The sequence below is a fragment of the Choloepus didactylus genome, chromosome 7 (genome assembly GCF_015220235.1).
Source record: "Choloepus didactylus isolate mChoDid1 chromosome 7, mChoDid1.pri, whole genome shotgun sequence".
NCBI classification, from domain to species: Eukaryota; Metazoa; Chordata; class Mammalia; order Pilosa; family Megalonychidae; genus Choloepus; species Choloepus didactylus.
In genome coordinates, this window is record NC_051313.1 from 96,927,974 (window position 1) to 96,948,529 (window position 20,556).

General features: G+C 36.4%; 1 protein-coding gene across 1 annotated transcript in view; it reads right to left on the reverse strand.

The window, feature by feature from the left end:
- Positions 1 to 20,556, reverse strand: part of LOC119539691 (muscular LMNA interacting protein) — a 159,160-nt gene that overhangs the window by 3,795 nt on the left and 134,809 nt on the right. Inside the window, exon 13 of the mRNA XM_037843397.1 lies at positions 10,001 to 10,073. Within this exon, the coding sequence (XP_037699325.1) occupies positions 10,044 to 10,073 (30 nt within the window). The 3' untranslated portion in view covers positions 10,001 to 10,043. The remainder of the gene's footprint in view (positions 1 to 10,000; positions 10,074 to 20,556) is intronic.

The window sequence follows — 20,556 nt, forward strand, 5'->3', positions numbered from 1 at the left end:
ATAATATTCCAGTGTATGTATATATAACAGTTTGTTTATCCATTCATTGGTTGATGGACACTTGGGTTGATTGCATCTTTCGGCAATTGTGACTAATGCCACTATAAACATTGGTGTGCAAATGGCTGTTCATGTCCCTGGTTTCATTTCTTCTGGGTATACACCTAGTTGTAGGATTGCCAGATCATATGGCAATTCTTTATTTAGCTTCCTGAGCAACCACCAACTTGTCTTCCATAGTGGTTGCACCATTTTACAAACCCACCGGCAGTGAATGAGTGTTCTGTTTCTCCACATACTCTCCAACACTTGCAGTTTTCTGTTTTTTTTTTAAACAGTGGCCACTCTAGTAGGTATGAACCGATATCTTATTGTGGTATTGATTTTCATTTCCCTAATAGTTAGTGAGGTTGAGTACTTTTAATGTGGTTTTTAGCCATTTGTATTTCCTCTTTGGAAAAATGTCTATCAAGTCTTCTGCCCATTTTAAATTGGGTTGTTTGTTTTTTTTATTGTTGATTTGTAGGATTTTTTCATATAATCAGGATATTAAACCCTTATTGGATATGTGGTTCCCAAATATCTTCTCCCATTGAGTAGGTTGTCTTTTCACTGTTGTGGCAAAGTCTTTTGATAGGCAAATGATTTTAAATCTGAACAGGTTTTATTTATTTATTTTTTTCTTTCATTACTTGTGCTTTAGTGTAAGTCTAAGAAACCACTGCCTAACACAAGATCCTGAAGATACTTCCCTATATTTTCTTCTAGGAGTTTATAGTACTGGTTTTTATATATAGGTCTTTGAAACATTTGAGTTAATTTTTGTATGGTGTGAGATAGGAGTCCTCTTTCATTCTTTTGCATATGGATATCCAATTCTCCCAACACCATTTGGTGAAGAGGCTATTCTTTCCCAACTGAGTAAGCTTGGCAGCCTTGTGAAAAATCAATTGGCCATAGATGTGAAGGTCTATTTCTGAGCTCTCAATTCAATTCCATTGCTCAAAATGACTATCTTTATTCCAATACCATGCTGTTTTGACCACTGTATATTTGTAATATGTTTTAAAGTCAGGAAGTATGAGTCCTCCAACTTCATTCTTCTTTTTCAAGATGTTTTGACTATTCAGGGCCCTGTAGCCTTCCAAATGCATTTGATAATTGGCTTTTCCATTTCTGGAAGGTATACTGTTGGAATTTTGATTGGGATTGAGTTGAATCTGTAAATCAATTTGGGTAGAACTGACATCTTAAAAATATTTAGTCTTCCAATCCATGGATATGGAATACCCTACCATTTATTTAGAATTTTTTATTTCTTTAAGCAATATTTTGCAGTTTTCTGTGTACAGGTTCTTTATATCCTTCTTTAACTTTATTCGTAAATATTTGATTCTTTTAATTGCTGTTGTAAATGGAATTTTATTCATGATTTATTCCTTAAATTGCTCATTACTAGTGTATAGAAACACTACTGATTTTTGCATGTTGATCTTGTATCCCATCACTTTGCTGAACTCCTTTATTAGCTCTAGTAGCTTTGTTGTAAATTTTGGGGGATTTTCTATATATAGGATCATGAAAATAGTGAAAGTTTTACTTTTTCCTTTCCAATTTGGATGCTTTTTATTTCTTTTTCTTGCCTAACTGTTCTATCTGGAACTTCTAGCACAATATTGAATAAAAGTGGTAAAAGTGAGCATCCTTTTCTTGTTCCAGATTGTAGAGGGAAAGCTTTCAATCTTTCACCAGTGAGAATGATGTTAGTTGTGGGTTTTTCATATATGTCCTTTACAATGTTAAGGAAGTTTCCTTTTATTCCTTATCTTTTGAATTGTTTTTTATCAAGAAAGGGTGCAGGATTTTGTAAATGCCTTTTATGCATCAGTCAAGATGATCATGTGGTTTCTCCCTTTCAATTTGGTAATATGGTGTATTATATTAATGGATATTTTTTATGTAGAACCACCCTTGCATACCCGGGATAAAACCCACTTGATGATGGTGTATAATTCTTTTAATGTTATATTGGATTAGATTTGTAGGTATTTTGTTAAAGTTTTTTTGCATCTATATTCATTAGAAAATTGGTCTATAATTTTCTTTTCTTATAGTATCTTTACCTGGCTTTAGTATTAGGGTGATGTTGGCCTCATAGAATCAGTTAGGTAGTATTCCCTCCTCTTCAATTTTTTGGAAGAATTTGAGCAGAATTGATAGTTATTCTTCTTGGAATTATTGGTAGAATTCATCTATGAAACTATTTGGTTCTGAGCTTTTCTTTATTGGGAGGTTTTTGATGACTGGTTTAATCTCTTCACTTGTTCCTGGTCTGTTGAGGTCTTCTATTTCTTCTAGAGTCTGTGTAGGCTGTTGGTGTATGTCTACAAATTTGTCTATTTCATTTAAGTTGTTTAATTTGTTAGCAAACTGTTGTTTCATAGGATCACCTTATGATCCTTTTTATTTCTGTGGGGTCAGTAGTAATGTCCCCCCTCTCATTTCTGATTTTATTTGCATCTCTCTTTTTTTTTTTTTGTCAGTCTACATGAAAGTTTGTCAATTTTATTGATCTTTTTAAAGAACCAACTTTTGGTTTTAATTCTCTCTATTGTTTTTTAATTCAGCTTCATTTATTTCTGCTTTAATCTTTGTTATTTCTTTCTTTCTGCTTGCTGGGATTAGTTTGCTCTTCTTTTTCTATTTCCCTTTCAGTATTGCCTTTGCATAAGATTTGATATGCTGGTTTTCTCATTTTCATTCTCAAGATATTTATGGATTTCCCTTGCAATCAAGGACCCACTGGTTGTTCTTCTTTGACCCATTGGTTCAATTATTTGTCTGATAGTAATATAGCTTCCTCAGCTCTTTTTTGGTTACTATTTGCATGCAATATCTTTTTCCAACCTTTCATTTTCAACCTATTTGTATCCTTGGGTTTAAGGTGAGTCTCTTGGAGACAGCATATAGATGGACCATACTTTTTTATCCATTCTGCCAATCTGTGTCTTTTGATTGGGGAGTTAATACATTAACATTCAATTATTTGCCTCATGTATTTTGGGGCACCCTGGTTAGGTGCATAAATATTTATGATTGTTATTTCCTCTTGGTGTATGGCCCTTTTTATTAATAGATAGTGTTCTTCTTTGACCCACTGTTTGTTTAAGAGTGTGTTGTTGAACCTCCATGTATTTGTCAATTTTTCAGTTTGCCAACTGTCATTGATTTCCACGTTCATCCCATTATGGTCAGAGAAAGTGCTTTGTATAATTTTAAGCTTAATAAGTCTTGTTTTATGACCCAACATGTGGTTTATCCTGGAGAATGATCCATGAGTATTTGATAAAAATATATATCCTGCCGTGTTGTTGTGCTATATTCTTTATATGTCTTTTAGATCCATCTCATTTATCATATTATTCAATTACTATGTTTCCTAATTGATCCTCTGTCTAGATGTTCTATCTATTTATGAGGGTGATGTGTTGAAGTCTCCAACCATTATTGTAGAAATGTCTCCCTTCATTTTTGCTGGTATTTGCCTCATGTATTTTGGGGCATCCTGGTTAGGTGCATAAATATTTATGATTGTTATTTCCTCTTGGTGTATTGCCCTTTTTATTAATAGATAGTGTCCTTCGTAGTCTCTTATATAACAGTTTTGCATATAAAATCTATTTTGCCTGATATTAATATAGCTGTCTCAGCTCTTTTTTGGTTACTATTTGTATGGAATATCTTTTCCCAACCTTTCATTTTCAACCTATTTGTATCCTTGGGTTTAATGGGAGTCTCTTGGAGACAGCATATAGATGGACCATACTTTTTTATCCATTCTGCCAATCTGTGTCTTTTGATTGGGGAATTAATACATTAACATTCAATGATATTACTGTATAGACAGTCTTACTTCAACCACTTTATCCTTTGGATTTTATATGTCATATCTTATTTTTATGTCCCTTTTAATCTTTTTAGTTATCCTTCCTGATAAACCTCACTTCTACACTCTCCTCCAAACCTCTCTCTCCTGTCTTTTCCTTTCAGCCTGAAACACTCCCCTTAGTATTTATTATACAGCAGGTATCTTGTTGATGAACTCTCTCAGTTTCTGTTTATCTGTGAATATTTTACACAGTCCCTCAATTTTGAAGGACAGTTTTGCCAGATAAAGAATTTTTGGCTAGCAGTTTTTCTCTTTCAGTATCTTAAACATATCATACCACTGCCTTCTTACCTCCATGATTTCTCATGAGAAATTGGCACTTAGACTTATTGTGCTTCCCTTGTATGTGACAAATTGCTTTTCTCTTGCTGCTTTCTGGATTCTCTCCTTACCCTTGGCATTTGATATTCTAATTAGTGTGTGTCTCAGAGTAGGAGTATTAGGATTTATTAAATTTGGAGTAAATTGTGCTTATTGAACATGTATATTTATTTCTTTCATAAGAGTTGGGAAATTTTCAGCCATTATTTTTTAGAATATTCTTTCTGCTTCTTTTCCCTTCTCTTCTCCTTCTGAGACACCCATGATTCTTTGTGCTATCATTCAAGTCCTTGAGACCCTACTCAATTTTTTCATTCTTTTCTCTTTGTTCTTCTGTCTGTAAGACTTCAACTGTTCTGTCTTCTTGTTTGCTGATTCTTTCTTCCACCTGTTCAAATCTGCTGATGTGTTCCTCTATTGTACCTTTAATATTCTATTGTGTCTTTCATGCCCATCATTTCTGTTGTTTCTTTTCATATTTTCAAATTATTCTTTGTGCTTATACTGTGTTTTCTTAATATTCTTTATCTCTTTGGCTATATCTTCCTTCATCTCCTTGAGTTGATTTAACAGGCTTCTCTGAACATCTTTGATTAGTATTTCTGAATTCTGAGTCTCCTCTGAAGTTTTAATTTGTTCCTTTGACTGAGACATATTTTACTGCTTCTTAGTATGACTTGTAATCTTTTGCTTTTGTCTAGGCATCTGATTCTCTTGGTGAGTTTATTCTGTAGGTCAGTTTCTCTCTTTTTCCTGGGGTTTTCTTGTTGATTGCCTTTGTGCTAAAACTCTTCTTTGACACTTGGTTCAACTTATTCTAGATCTTTAAAATAGCTTGTATTTAGCTGATGATATTTTTTCAGCTCTTAGTCATCTGATTCTCACCCTGGATATATGGTATAATTTTTGAGATAGCACTATTTATGCAATTGTTTAACCTCCAGGTGAAACTTTCCTTTCCTCTGTTCCTTTTCCAGGAATGTTAATCTGCTCTGTTTGTTTTTTATTTGCCTCTATAGTTTTTTTAACACTCCTTTGATTATCTCTAGCTGCCTTTGCCCAGGGGACAAATCCTGGGAAGAGGGTCACCACAGAGAGGACTTTTCCAAGTTAGTATTTACCAGTGAAAACAAGGCCAGCATCCCATGAAGAGGCACAGATCAGTTCCAAAGTGTCCTGGGGAGGAAACCCATCAGGATACCATACTTCTCTCTGACAGTTCCCCAAATCTGTGCTTTCCTGGCCTGCCCAGCAGATAGCACTCTTCAGCAAATGTTCCTCTCAGTCCCAAAGTACCTTTAAGTCCCAACTGATTCCAACCCTCTTAGGAGTATGGTTGAAACTGAAGCTGCCAGCCACTTTGGTATCGGGCAGATTGAAAATGTAGTTCAGAGCCGGGACCCTGCAATCTGAATTCACTATTCAAAACCTGCAAACAGTGCTGGGCTGTGCCCCATGCCCACCCAAATTTCTTGTGGAAGAGTGGTCCTTCAGCAAACTGTTCCCCACAGCCCTAAGGTGGCACTGGATCTTTAAATCACTCCTGCCACGGGCAGGATTGAAACAAAGCTGCCAGCTGTTTTTGTCATGGGTGGTTGAAACTTCAGCTGTCCTCAGAGCTGGGAACCAGCATTCAAATTCCACTAAACAAAAGTCATGATTGGTGCTTGGCTGTACCCCACCCAGTTCTTGGGGAAAAGCTACCCTTCAACAAACTGTTCCCCACAGCCCTAAGGTGGCACTGCACCTCTAAATCACTCTCACTTCCACTTCTGTTAGGGGTGGGGTTGAAACAGAGGCTGCTGCCTGCTTTTTTCCTGAATGGGTTGAAATTATAGCTGAACTCAAAGCCAGCAATCTGAATTCTCTAAACAAAAGCCATGATCAGTATTTGGTGTGCCTCACACACCCCCTGTTTTGGGAGAAGAGGACTGTGCTGGTTTGTATGTATTATGTCCCCAAAATGCCAGGTTCTTTAACGTAACCTTGTGGGGGCAGATGTATGTTGGTTAGGTTGGAATCCTTTGATTGAGTGTTTCCATGGAGATGTGACTCAGTCAACTGTGGGTGAAATGCTTGATTAAAATTATTTCCATGGAGATATGGATCCTGCCCATACAGGTGGTTCTTAATTTAATCACTGAAGTCCTATAAAAGAGCTCACAATCAGAAGGACCTCAGAGCAGTTGAGACTGACATTTTAAAGAGCAGCTTAAAGTGACATTTTAAAGAGCAGCTGAGAGAGACACTTTGGAGATGGCCACTGAAAGCAGACTTTTTGTAGATTCCAACCCAGTATTTGCTCTGAAGAAGCCAGGAGAGGACAAAATGCCCCAAAAGAAACACTTTGAAGAATGCACAGGGGCTGAGAGAGGAGTTGGAACACAACCCAGGATCAGCAGATGCCAATCACATGCCTTCCCAGCTAACAGAAGGTTTTCAGATGCTATTGGCCTTTCTTTGGTGAAGGTATACTTGTGCTGATGCCTTAATTTGGACATTTTCATGGCCTTCAGACTGTAAATTTGTAAACAAATAAACCCCCTTTATAAAAGCCAATCCATTTCTGGTATTTTGCATAATGGCAGCGTTAGTAAATGGGAACAGATTTTGATACCAGAGAAGTGGGGTGCTGCAGCTGCTGAGTTTGCAAGTACCAAACATGTTGGAATGGTTTTTCAAATGGATAAAGGGAAGATTCTGGAAGAATTGTGAGGAACTTGATAGAAAAGGCCTTGACTGCTTTAAAGAGACTGTTGGTAGAAACATGGACTCTAAAGTTACTTCTGATGAGACAGAAATGATGAATGTGGCATTGCCAACTGGAAGGAAGGCAATCCTTGCTTTAAAGTGGCAGAGAATTTGGCAAAATTGTGTCCTGGTGTCAGATGGAAGGCAGAACTTGAAAGTTAAGAGTTGGGACACTTAACTGAAGAGACCTCCAGACTATGTATAGAGGATATAGCCTGGCTGCTCCTGGCAGCTTATAGTAAAATGTGACAGAACAGAGATAAGCTGAGAATTGAAATTTTGGGTGCAAAGAAACCAGAAATTGATGGTCTGGAAAACTCTGGACATCCAGTATGTGAGACCCCAGAGGCTACAGCCCTACATGAGGATTTAACCAAACATGGAACCAGACATCCATTTCAGTACAAGCCAGGATTGGAGGATTGGAGATGGAGTTATCCAGAAAGGATTTGTGGAAAGTCCTATTGTCTGATGGCTTTGACCCCTGTAAACTGCATGCCAAGCCTACAGAATTTTTGCAAGATCTGTATAAACGGAACCACTGCTAGTCTGGACTGGGGGGGACAAAGAAGGAACAAATTGAAGGAAAAATTTCTTCAAGGACAGAGCCATGGAGATTGAGGTCTGGAGTCAACAGGTCTCAGGCAGAGAGAGCAGAGCGGTCCATGCATGTGGAAAGGGGGAGTTTGCCCTGGAGGCAGAGGGCGGGCCTTCTGCCTAGATGCTCAGGAAGAGTGCTGCCACCCCAGGCCTCAGAGAGGGTGGATCGCATTCCCAGGGGATTGAGGAGAGCCTGGCCGCCATCTCACTGCTTCGAAGGGGTTGAGCATGTGCACCAGAGACAGAAGAAAGTCCAAGTGCCCCCTGATGTCTGAGGAGGGTGGGGCCAAGAAGGTGGTCTCCCCAATGTGTGGGTATGTTGGAGCACTCACTCCAGCATTTGGAGAGAAAAGGGCTGCCGCAAAGGTCCTTGGAAAGAGTTGGACTCTGGCTCTCTCAAGCCCCAAAGATAACACATCATTGTATGAATGACTCTGAGAATTTGAAATCTAACGGAGTTTACCCTGCAGGTTTTAGGAATTGTTTTGGTGCTGTGAACCCTGTTTTCCTTTCAATTTCTCCCTATGGCAGTGGAAATGTTTATCGTATGACTGTCCCTCCTTTGTATATTGGCAGCAGACAACTTGTTCTAAGTTTCACAGGTCCACAGATAGAGGAGAAGTTTGCCTTAGGACAGATCACACCTGTAACTGATTTTGATGGGATCTTATACTTAACTATTGTTACTGAAATGATTTCAGTTTCTGTGATATCGTAATGGGATAAATGTATTTTGTATATGGAAAGATCATGTCATTTTGGGGTCCAAGGGGTGGAATGTGCCAGTTTGGATGTATTATGTCTCCCCAAACACTATGTTCTTTAATGTAATCTTGTGAGAGCAGAGGTATTAGTGTTGTTTAGGTTGGAATCCTTTGATTGAGCATTTCCTTGGAGATGTGACTCAATCAACTCTGGGTGAAATATTTGATTATTTCCATGGAGATATGGACCCTGCCCATACAGGGTGGGTCTTAATTTAATCATTGGATCCCTATAAAAGAGCTCACAATCAGAAGGACCTCAGAGCAGCTGAGATTGACATTTTAGAGAGCAGCTGAGAGAGACATTTTGGAGATGGCCATTGAGAGCTGACTTTTTGGAAATACTAGCCCAGTGTTTCCTCCAGAGACGCCAAGAGAGGACAAAATGCTCCAAGAGCAACACTTTGAAGAATGCACGGGAGCTGAGAGAGGAGCTAGAACACAACCAAGAACCAGCAGATGCCAGCCACATGCCTTCCCAGCTAACAGAGGTTTATCGGACGCTATTGGCCTTCCTTCAGTGAAAGTATACCTGTGCTGATCCTTAATTTGGACATTTTCATGGCCTTCAGACTGTAAATTTGTAAACAAATAAACCCCCTTTATAAAAGCCAATCTATTTCTGGTATTTTGCATAATGGCAACATTAGCAAACCAGAACAAGGACTTTTATTTCTAGCCAGAGACTCACTCCCAAGGCAGCCTGCTGCAGGAGTGGGGGATAGGCACCAGCCTCCACAGCATGGAGAGTTCTACTCACAATTCTTCACTGAAGTTTATCAGTTTCTTCCTTCCTCTCCTTCCTGGATGGTATATATTGTTCAGCTGATCTCTGGAGCCCTCGAACTGTTTTTTCAGATGGTTCCTGGCTGTTTACTAGCTCCCACGGAAGACAAACTAAGTCCTAGAGCCCCCTACTCCACCATCTTAGTCAGTTTTATAATTTTGCTTCTTTTAAAAAAACTGGACATAGTTTTCCAAAGTCTAAGTCCTTCCAGTTCCTGACTTCTGCTCAGCATTGCATGACTTACTACAATATAAAACCCAACTTCAAACTGGTGGGATGACTTGGAAGGGGGGAGTCTATGGTTGTCACCCCCAACCTCTCTTATAGTAGATTCAACTGAATTCCTAGAAGAGAAAAATAAGCAAGACTTGTTTCTTTGTATTGGATCCTTCTGAGTCAAATCCCCTCAGATTTCAGTTCTAGCCCTTGTCAACCAGACTGGGGACTTACAACACAGGAAATGCATTTTGATGGAGCTCACAGCCTCCAAATCTGGTGGCAGGAATGTCCCTCCCTTTACTATTTCTTCGCCCATACAAATGCATGAGCAAAGTGGCTATCCATTCAGTTGCTCATACTAAGCACCTTCCTTTTTATAAAACAAATTTACCTAGGCCCTCTAACCAGTTTCTTTCAAAGCACAGGAGTCTGTTTTTAATTAACAATTAATAATAATACACAGATTTCAAATTCTTTCCTGAGATTACAACCTTGAACTCTCTGCAAAATCCAAGTTTCACGAAAACTTGATTTTGAGAAATAGTGTTTTCAGAAAATTGGCTGAACAGAACAGAATGCACCCATTCTTCTTGATAATTTCACTTTTACCTTTGAATCAAACCAGAAAATGAAAGTGGCTTCCATGGACAAGTTACTGATTTTCTCTTCTGTATGTTCTCATCTGTAGAATAAAGACAGAGAAATGGGATGCTTGTCTCACAAGATTAGAACCTTATATGTCAATGGAGGTTCTGAAATTCAAAATAAAATAAACACAAAAAGCTTATATAGCATGACAACAGCCAATCAGTCATAGTTGTCTTACTGGCAGATTTATCTTGTCAACCCTTAAATGTTTTATCAAATGTTTATCTTTGAAATTACCTCTATAACTACTTGTTAAATTGTACTTTGAAAGTTATCACTTTTCTGTATATATGTCATATTTTACAATAAGGAAATAACTGAAACTGTGGAACTGTAACCCATAACATTTTTTGAAATTACCTATATAACTACTTGTTAAATCATACTTTGCAGGTTATCACCTTTCTGTATATCTGTTATATATCATGGTAAGGAAATAACTGAAATTGTGGAACTGTAACCCATAACATTCTTTGAAATTTGCTAACTACTTGTTAGATCATACTTTGAAAGTTATCACTGTTATGTATATATGCTAAATTTCACAATTAAAAAAATGTATGAAAAAGTAATTCTAGGCTACAGCAAGTATGTTAGAAAAATAATTAATCTGCCTTTTATTTAAAAAAATATAGTAACTAACTCCATACTTAGCTTTTGCTGACTGTCTCTATCTAGTGTTAGGACCTTGAGTGAGGCTTAATGGGGGAGTAATGGGATCTGTTTGAAATTCAGCTCAGTTTTTGCATTCTGACAACCTGGATTTAGAAAAATATTTTTCTCTCATGAAGCTGACATTTTTAAGCTACTATATAAAAGTGCAAGTTTCTTTTGTTATTTTGCTGAATTTCCCTGAAAAAGTAATAACACATTTTTAAAATGTTAGTGCTTATGCCACATACATCCACCTACTCAAATCCAAGTTTATTTCCTGTCACAATAAAACATTAAAAATGGCATCCTAATTTTTTAAAAATCATTTTATAAATAAAGTATAGGATCCAGGTATTTATTCTCAACAAGGTAATTTTTACTTTCTTCCAGTGCAATGTTAGCCATCTAGCCAGGTTCTTCTGCTTGCAAAGCATCTCTGATTATTGTGCAACAGACAGAAATTTGATTTTCCAAATAATTAGGTTGAATGTGTAGCACCAAGTCTTAGGAAAGGATTTCCTGTGTGTATGTGTGTGTGTGTGTGTGTGTGTGTGTGTGTGTGTGTGTGTGTACATTTTTTTTAACGTAGTGTGACTTTCCTTTATAAGTAACTCATAGACTATAGTTAAACATAGAGGTTTGAACACTTAAGTTTATCCCTATTCTCTCTCCAAACCCAATATGAATGACAGTAAAGGAATACAAAGGATAAATTCACAAGGAGAAAGAAGGTTGGGAGTTGAGATGCAGAGTGTGGGAGAGGAAATAGCAGTGGACAAGATGTATGAACAGGTTTTACCAGAAGGTATGGAAGGCAGAGGAGTAACTGAGCAGAGCAGGTTACCACAGAGGGGGCAATCTCCCACAAGCAAAAGCATCTGGTCCAGGAACACTGCAAAGGTTCTGGTCTGGGAGGCACCAGATGCAGAGAAGGTCAGGGGTGAGACTAAGGATATCAGAGGAATGGGAAGAAGGTTTTTGACCCCTACTTCCCTGCCCCTGCCCCTCCACTACTGCAGGAGCCTGGAGGTTTTATTCTGTAGAAATGGAAGGAGAGGACCAGACAGAGAGGCAGGTGGGGAAAAAAGCCTGAATGAAAATGGGGTGTGCAGGTTTGAATCCCTTATGTACCCCAGAAAAGCCATGTCCTTTTAATCCAAACTTGTGGGGGCAGACTTATTGTGGGTGGGACTTTTTGATTAGGTTGTTTGCATGGAGATGTGACCCTGCCCATTCAAGGTAGATGTTAATTCCTCGTTGGATTATATGAGAGGATAAAAAGCAGAGACATTTTGGAGAGAGCTCAGAGAAGCAAAGACAGAAGTCCAGAGACATTTTGGAGAAAGCCACAGAAACCAGAAGCTAAACCTGGGAGAGAAAGACCAGCAGACTGTGGCCATGTGCCTTCCCATGTGACAGAGGAACCCCAGAAGCCATCAGCCTTTCTTCAGAGAAGGTATCATCCTGTTGATGCCTTAATTGGGAAATTTTTATGGCCTTAGAACTGTAAATTTCTGAACTAATAAACCCTCATTGTAAAAGCCAATTCAATTCTGGTATATTGCATTCTGGCAGTTTTAGCAAACTGAAACAAGGGGGACCTTGTTTCTCCATGTGAAATAGTGGATTCTCAGCCTCCTTACTCCACTTGATTTTTGGAACACAAATGGCCTGCCTACACTGACAAAGGTTCAGATGATTCTTCTTTTGAAAAATGGTGTAGCTCGAAAGAGAAGACTTATAAATGACTTGAGATCATTCAAACTAAAAAATCAGGTTTACCACCTGATTGCCCTACAAAGAATCCCACTAATTGACAAAGGCCTCAACCTCCCACAAACCCCCAACATAAAAGACCAAAACAATAAACAGAAATGATATAAGGAACAGAGAGGGTCTTATAAAAAAAGAAATTTATATTTACAGGATGGTATTTTTTAAAAAGGAAAGAGCTTTTTGAAATTAAAAATACTATAATTTAAATTTAAATTTAAAAATTCAGTAAAAGGTTTGTATTTGATCTATTTCTGAACTTTCAATTCTGCTCCATTGATTTCCTTGTCTATTCATTTGCTAATACCACTCTGATTTAATTATTTGAGATTCTTAATATCTAACAGGGCTAGTTCCTCACCGTTACTCTTATTTTCATAACATTTCTGGGTATTTTTGCTTGTTCACTTTTCCATATTAACATTAGAATCTACTTGTCTTTTCCTCTTAAATTTAAATATTAATTTAGGCCAAATTTACACTTTATAATAGTGATTCTTCCTATCCACCTACTTATTCAGGGTTTCTTTTATATCCCTCGGTAGCATTTAACATTTTTCAGTTCAGTTCTGGTTTGCTAATGCTGCCATTTGCAAAATACCAAAAATGGATTGGCTTTTTTAAAGGGGGGTTGTTTAGTTGCAAAGTTATAGTCCTAAGGCCATAAAAGTGTCCAAACAAAGGCATCAATAATAGGCTGTCTTCACTGAAGAACACTGATGGTGTCCGGAAAACCTGCCAGCTGGGAAGGCACAGGCATGTAGCTGGCGTCTGCTTCAGGGTTCTGGTTTCAAGACAGCTTTCTCCCAGGATGTTTCTCTCTAGGCATCTGGAGGAATTCTCTTAGTTTCTTCCAGGCAAACTCTGGACTAGCAAAAGTCTACTTTCAATGGCTGTCTCCAAAATGCCTCTCGGCTACAGCAGCACTGAGTTCCGTTTGTTTGTCAGCTCTTTTATGTAGCTCTCCAGTGATTTAAATAAGACCCAATCAAAGGTCTTTCCCACAGTTGACTGAGTCACATCTCCATGGAAACAATCAAAGGATTCTAACCCAATCAACACTAACAATCTGTCCCCACAAGATTCCATCAAAGAACATGGCATTTTGGGGGACATAATACATCCAAATCATTACAAGTACTATTTGTGTTTTTTATTATTACTAGGAATTTAACTTTTTGTCGTTATTATGAGATTTTTAAAAGTTGTATTTTCTAATTATTTTGTGAATAGGATTTTTGTCACTTATTATCTTATTGTTTTCCAATTTAAAAAAAATCTTCCAAAAGAAGGAATAAGAAAACAAGGGAAGAATTTGCCTTGTATGTGTTTTGTTAGCACCTAGTGAATAATTATCTCTCTTGTTTTGTATTAATAACAATGGGGGTATCTAAAATATCAGAGAATCAAATGCATCTAAATTATGTTTTTGGAACTAAATTAATGGTGCCCTGGGCAAAACCTGCCTTGACCCTCAAGCTGAAAATAAAATAGGCATAGGGTTTCACGTAGCATGTGACATCAAAAGTGTCAGGTCTATTTATGTATCATTCCCAAGTATGACTTTCACAACTGGGTCTATAGAAGAAGAAGTGGGTTATAGAGTGGTTGTGGATCAAAGAGTTACAGAATTTGCAAGACATAATAAATAAAATTAGCAATAATTTTTGCAACTAAAATTTAACTTTCTTCTAAGTAACCCTATTCAGAAATCATTTATTTCAGGCAGGGAATTTGCTCCAAATTAGATAGTGTTAAATATTCACCTACTTGGAGTTTATGGTATTCATGTAAATGGTGGAAATCTATCAAAGTGACCTTTGAAAACTGATTTGTCAGCTGACTATAATGACCAAATTGATTATCTAAGGATCCCATTAGATTATATGAGGGCCCATTAATAGCCAAATATTTTTTACAGATCATATAAAGTCTGAAATTATTTGTAAGACCCTAGACTCAGCTTGCACCAAATACTATGCCCAGCCATAGCCCAAGTAGTTTCCAAACTACTCTTGCCACACCAAGAGAAAGAGAAACAAAGTACTAGGTGTTACTAAAGAACTTAACAATAAACCTCAATTGGGAACAGATCTCTTTTAAAATTAATTTACCACAAACTAAAACTCCTGTTACACCTCTATGACACTGGACAGGAATATGTGGCCCAAATTTTTATTAATTGAAAGCACTGACTGAATTTTTTAATAATAATTCTTCTTTCTTTTTTTTCTTCCTATTTTTATTTTGTTTCCAAAACTGAATAACTGATTCCATTGGCTTTCCTAAACTGCCAGTGAAGGAGCTACAATTTGAGGATCTCAACTCTTCTTGTGCATCTGATTCACCTGTAAGATTTTAAAACACATACCCATTCCCTGGGACTCTTGATTTAATTTGCATGGAGTGGATTCCTGCCATTGGTAATTTTTAAAGTCACCCCAGTCCTCAAAAAGTTTAAAATAGACTTGTCATATGACCCAACAATTCCACACCTAGGTATATACACCAAACACTTGAAAACAGGTGCTCAAACAAATACGTGCACTGGAATGTCCATAGGAGCACTATTTACATTAGCCAAAATGTGAAAACAACCAAATGCTTATCAGTGGTTGACTGGATAAACACACTGTAGCACAAACAGATAAGGGATTATTACTCAGCCATAAAAAATAATGAAACACTGATACCTGCTACAACATTCATAAACCTTGAAATATGCTAACTGGAAAGAAGCTAGACACAAAAGGTCACAAACTATATGGTTTAATTTACGATATACTCAGAATAAGGTAAACCCATAGAAACAGAAAGCAGATTGGTGGTTACCAGGGGACTGAGGGAGAGGGGAATGGGGAATAACTGCTCAGTGGGTTTTATTTTGGGGTGCTGAAAATGTTTTGGAACTAGACAGAGGTGGTGGTTGTAAAACATTGTGAATATGCCACTGAATTGTTCATTTTAAAATGGTTAATTTTATGTTATGTGAATTTCATCTCAATAAAAAAAAAGTCACCCCAGGTGATTCTAATATTCAGCCAGAGTTGAGAACCGCTGAGTTAGAAAAGTGGAATTATGTCCTTTTAAATGTAACTTTATAAATCATGTGCATTATAAAAATGATGAGTGAGTCAAATCAGACAAATTCTGAGGTCTGTTTTTACTTAAATGAATCACGAGGCTATTAAAAAAAAAAACAAAAACAAAATATCTAGTATCATGATCTGTTATCCAGAATCTAGTATCTAGTTTCATGATTGATATCTAGAATTACGATTGGATTCAAGAAAGGAGAGTCTGGTCATAAGAAAGACAGACAACTGTCTTTAGAAAATTAAAAGAAAAACCCGGGGGAAATCTGAGAACCAATCAAGGAGTCTTACATAATTCTTTGCTTGTTTTTGATTTGTAACTAGAATCATTCTCTATAGGCCATATAATCATAAGATCAGAACTGCTTTATAAAAATATATACTTTTTCTTGGTTGTTATTTTGCAGATAAATAACAAAGAAAGGTTTTGGGGAAAATATATAGTTCATAGTACAGTCTGAACACATATCATAAGGAAATGTGAAAAGTTGTTAAACTGCTCCAAAGTTTGCCATCATTTCTAAGACGTAAAATATAGTACATTGGAAGCATAAAATGTCCTTCTATTTAATCATTTACTTTTCTTTTGATACTAACAGTAACTCAATGTCCTTAACAAATGTTAAACTTCAAATTTTAGCTTCTTTTATGGTGTTTTTCATGTATTCGAAACCAGGGGCTAAAATCATTTTTTGACATCTTATTCACTAGCTTAATTCTAAATTTAGTCTCCAGGGTTATGAAAATTGGTGCCAAAAAAACGTAAATAACACACACACCCTGTTTTCTTTGGCTACACAAACTATTTCACATTACCTAACATTCAGAAGTTCTCAATCCAGCATTCATTATCTGAACTAGATGCTTTTCGTATTTAAATAACCAATCGATTTTCTCTTATTGTATAAATACAATCCTATTGTGTAGATATAGCCTATGTGAACTTGAACCAAATTTATTGCATTTGAGAAAAAGAACATTTGAAAATTTTTTATATTCATCTGAAATGTGAAAATTTTATTTTGGGATATATATTGCATCCAGTTTTTTACTATTACACAATTTTCCACCATCACACTGAAAGGGCTAACACATTTGATAAAGAGTTTACAATTCAATAAGAAAAATACCACCATGCATAACATAAATGTTAAAACAAAATACACAAAAATAAAGAAAAAATAACAAAGTAAATTATTTTAAAATGCAAATTCACATGAAAAATAATTTACTTCAAAGGGCAACTATTTTAAGATACTAAAAGAGAAAAAGATTTAGTCTGGCTAGATAAAATATAGTAGTGTGCTTAAGAACACAGTCATAAGGCAATCAAGATCTGGATTCAATTCCTAATTGTACAGACAGGAACTTCCAACTATTTGGATTTAAGCAATATACTTATTTCCCTCTGCATCAGTTTCCTCATTTGTAAAATGAGAATAATTATAGTACTCAGAATGTTTTGTGAAATTAAGTAAGCATATAAAATACATAACACTGTTTCTAACACATAGTAATCTCTTAATAAATTAGCAATTATAATTATTATGATAATTCTCAATGCAGCAAAGAGGTCATGGAGACAGGTATTATAACATGCAGCTGATAGGGTGAATTCCTGCAGTTTTTCATGAAAGCAGTTTGGTTATAGGTGTCAAAAGTTTTCCAAATGTACATACTCATTGAACCAATAATCTTGTTTTTAGGATACTGTCTTTAAAAATTGACAGAGATGTGCTTAAGGATATAAATCAATACCTATTCATAATATACCTTTATATTTTATTGAAAAATGTTAGAGCAAAGACCCACATTAGTCTTGCATGATAGAGGTTTTATAATTTGCAGAAATAGTGATGTCAGTTTATGAAAAGTAAGGTAGGTTGCCTTAATTTGTGGAAAATATGTCTTAGAAAAGAAAATTCAGATCAGTTAGTCTTCTCATCAGAACTTTATTATTCCTACTTCTTTTTTGAATCACACTTGTTTTTTTTCCTAACACAGAGGCTATAAAATTGAGCATGCCTAATTTGTGAGTGTCTGAAATGAATGAGCTCACCCCTTCTCTTCAAGGTAAGTCCTTGAAAAGTGATTTTTTTTAAAAAACTACATTTTCCACTTTATCGTAGAGGATATAGAGGAAGCAAACACTGCTCAGTTATTCTTCCTGTTGATGAACAGAAAATTGAATAAACCACAGAGAGAATATTTCTTTACAGGCTTTTCCTTACTATATCAGCATCTACAAAAATAAAAGAAAGTTTTAAAATTTATTTTTGTTTGTCAATTCAAAACTTGGAAGTGGCTAAACATTTGCAGCAAATTTGGAGGCTATATTTAAGTCAATCTGCTTTTGCCTATCTACCACATGCCATGTGCAAAATTCACTTCTGCAGAGCTGGTGCTCAATGAGCTAAGTAGTCACCCTTCAATGCAGCTAAAACACAGGGATACAATGAAATACCATGTAACCTCTGATACAGAAGACACATTGTATGCATATGGGACAGCCATGACTCACTAGAAAAAGAAGACAACAGTAGTCTTCCATATGAATCCCAAAGAGAAAATTACAAAGGCAGACAGGGGTTGGTTTGTGATCAAGGTGTTACACACTTGGGAACACTAGTAACACCTTCCACTCTGAGAAGCAGCAGACATTTACTTTAACTATCAGGTGATTCTGAACAACACAGGGTGGGCCAGTTAGTCAATAATTCTTCCTGAGGAAAAAAAAGGATGATTTTTATTAAAATTATTTTAAAATAAGATTGGTTTATTTCCACAACCTAACATCAAACAGAAACGGATAAATGAATCCCCAGTCATAAAGCAACTATCTTACATTTACCTCTTTGGAATCAAGAGTCTCATGTTCAGGAATAGCCACCATTGGATGACTCAGCTTCACAGAAAACATGCCCAGGATGTGATCAGGAGTAGAAGAGAAATAAATATTTAAATTTCATTTAAATAGATGATCATAGTAGATTCTACCAAATGTAAACTTTAAAATTTGATGATCAAAGAAAGAAAGATATTCTTAACATAGGAAAAAGTTTTGAGAGATGGTGAGCATTTTGAACATAAGACCATACCATATTTATCTTGTGTCCCACCAAAATCTAACAGTGCTTATTAGCACATAGCATTGACAGGCATTAAATATTTATTGAATTAATTAATTGTCAAAACACAATGACATATTTCAAGAGAGGAAATGAAATTAAATTTATGTTTCATGCCTCATGCATAGGCTTCTAAATGAAAAACTCCAAAGCAAAAGAGACAAATCATGTTCAGATCCACAGTAAGTGTAGATGTATCTATTGAAAGTAAATGCATAACAGGAACATACTTAAAGCATTATGCATTATTGTGACTATTAACAGTCCCAGTACACAGGGACTTCATAAACATTGCAAGATGTCTTATAAGATGATATTATAGGGTAGTTTACCAGTTATCTTGCTTATGTGGGTTTTTATTATTACATGGATCTTCTGAGCACTATAGAAACACTTGGCCTTATTAAGATAGAAGAAAATCATAGATAGGTAAGAAAGACAGAGCAACAGAGACAAAGAGAAGGAAGAGCAATCATCTGTGATGAATCTATTTACCCCTTTTATGGTAATCACTTTCCTCATTCCATCTTTAGGGTAACCGCAGTTTTAGGGGTCCCCATTTACCAGAAACAGTTCTTATTTCCATTGTTGTCCAGGGCAAATCAGGGCTATAGAAATGATTGGCCCTCTTTCATTTTCAATAAGATCCTGGTTTGGGCAAAAAAATCAATTGAAGAGTGACTAGACTAGTCCTAATCCTCCACAGGGATTTAGAGAAGTCAAACAATTTAGTCTTGGCCCCGTGAGGACGCTAGCACTGGCCGCTAGGGGACAGCCGAGAAGATCCCCACTGGCCTTACTCTAGGCATCACTCTATTCAGCAGACTTTCAAGAAGGGAATCTGCTTTAATTTAAAACTAAAGCTTCACTAAATTCCAGCCATTACATTCTGTTCCCAACCATGAAATCCTCTGGGTATCATAGTATCAGGTCTCCTAGCTTCCTGAGACTATCTCTTTAAATAGAAGTCTGATCTGGCCCCAAAGCCAACTAGAGATCTAAACAGCATTCCAGAAAGCAGCTGAATGCATCTGCTTTCTCCTGTTCATCAGTGGCTCCTGAGATCCTAAGCATGGCTTCAGATTGGACCTCTGTACCACTTCAAACCTCAAATCCAAGTAATTGGTCCTGAATACAGCAGCCTTTAATATACCTAGAATAAGTGGTACAACTTATGGATCATAGAAGGTTGTATGATATCAAATATCCATTCCTCTATTCTCCTTAGATAGAGGAGAATTATTCTAAAATTTGAAAATGTTCTTAATACCCTAATGTTTAAATGAGATTGAAAAAGCAATTGAATCATTGTGATGCTGACTTTGTATTCCATTCTTTCTTTCCAACATTGGTATTCATCAAAGTTCATTTCATTTTAAGTTCAAGACATTTTAATCTTGGATCTCAGAACCTATGTGTTGATTATCATAATCAACAAAAGACAACAGAAAATGGCAAAGCTAAGTTAATTGGTAACTCCCAATCATTTGTATTTGCCTTTGGAATGCTTTCATCTATTTACGATCTTTTATCTCAGTAGTTTTTCCTTTTTATTATTCTCAAATTGACTGAACCTATGCAATAAAATGATATTAATGTTTTATTATGGTATATAGATATTTATTCATAATGATGTATTGTGTGCTCACATGACACATTTATATCTATTGCTTTATTTAGGTTTTACAACTCAGTGAGGTGGGAACCAATATTATCCTGTTCCACAGATAAAGGAACTGAAGCACCAAGAGGTTGAATAATTTACTCAAAATCCAGAACCAATAAATGGCAGAGACAGAGTTAGTATCCACAGTGACAGTCTCCAGAGACTAGGCTCTCAAAGTAAGCAAGCATGAAGCCTGGGATG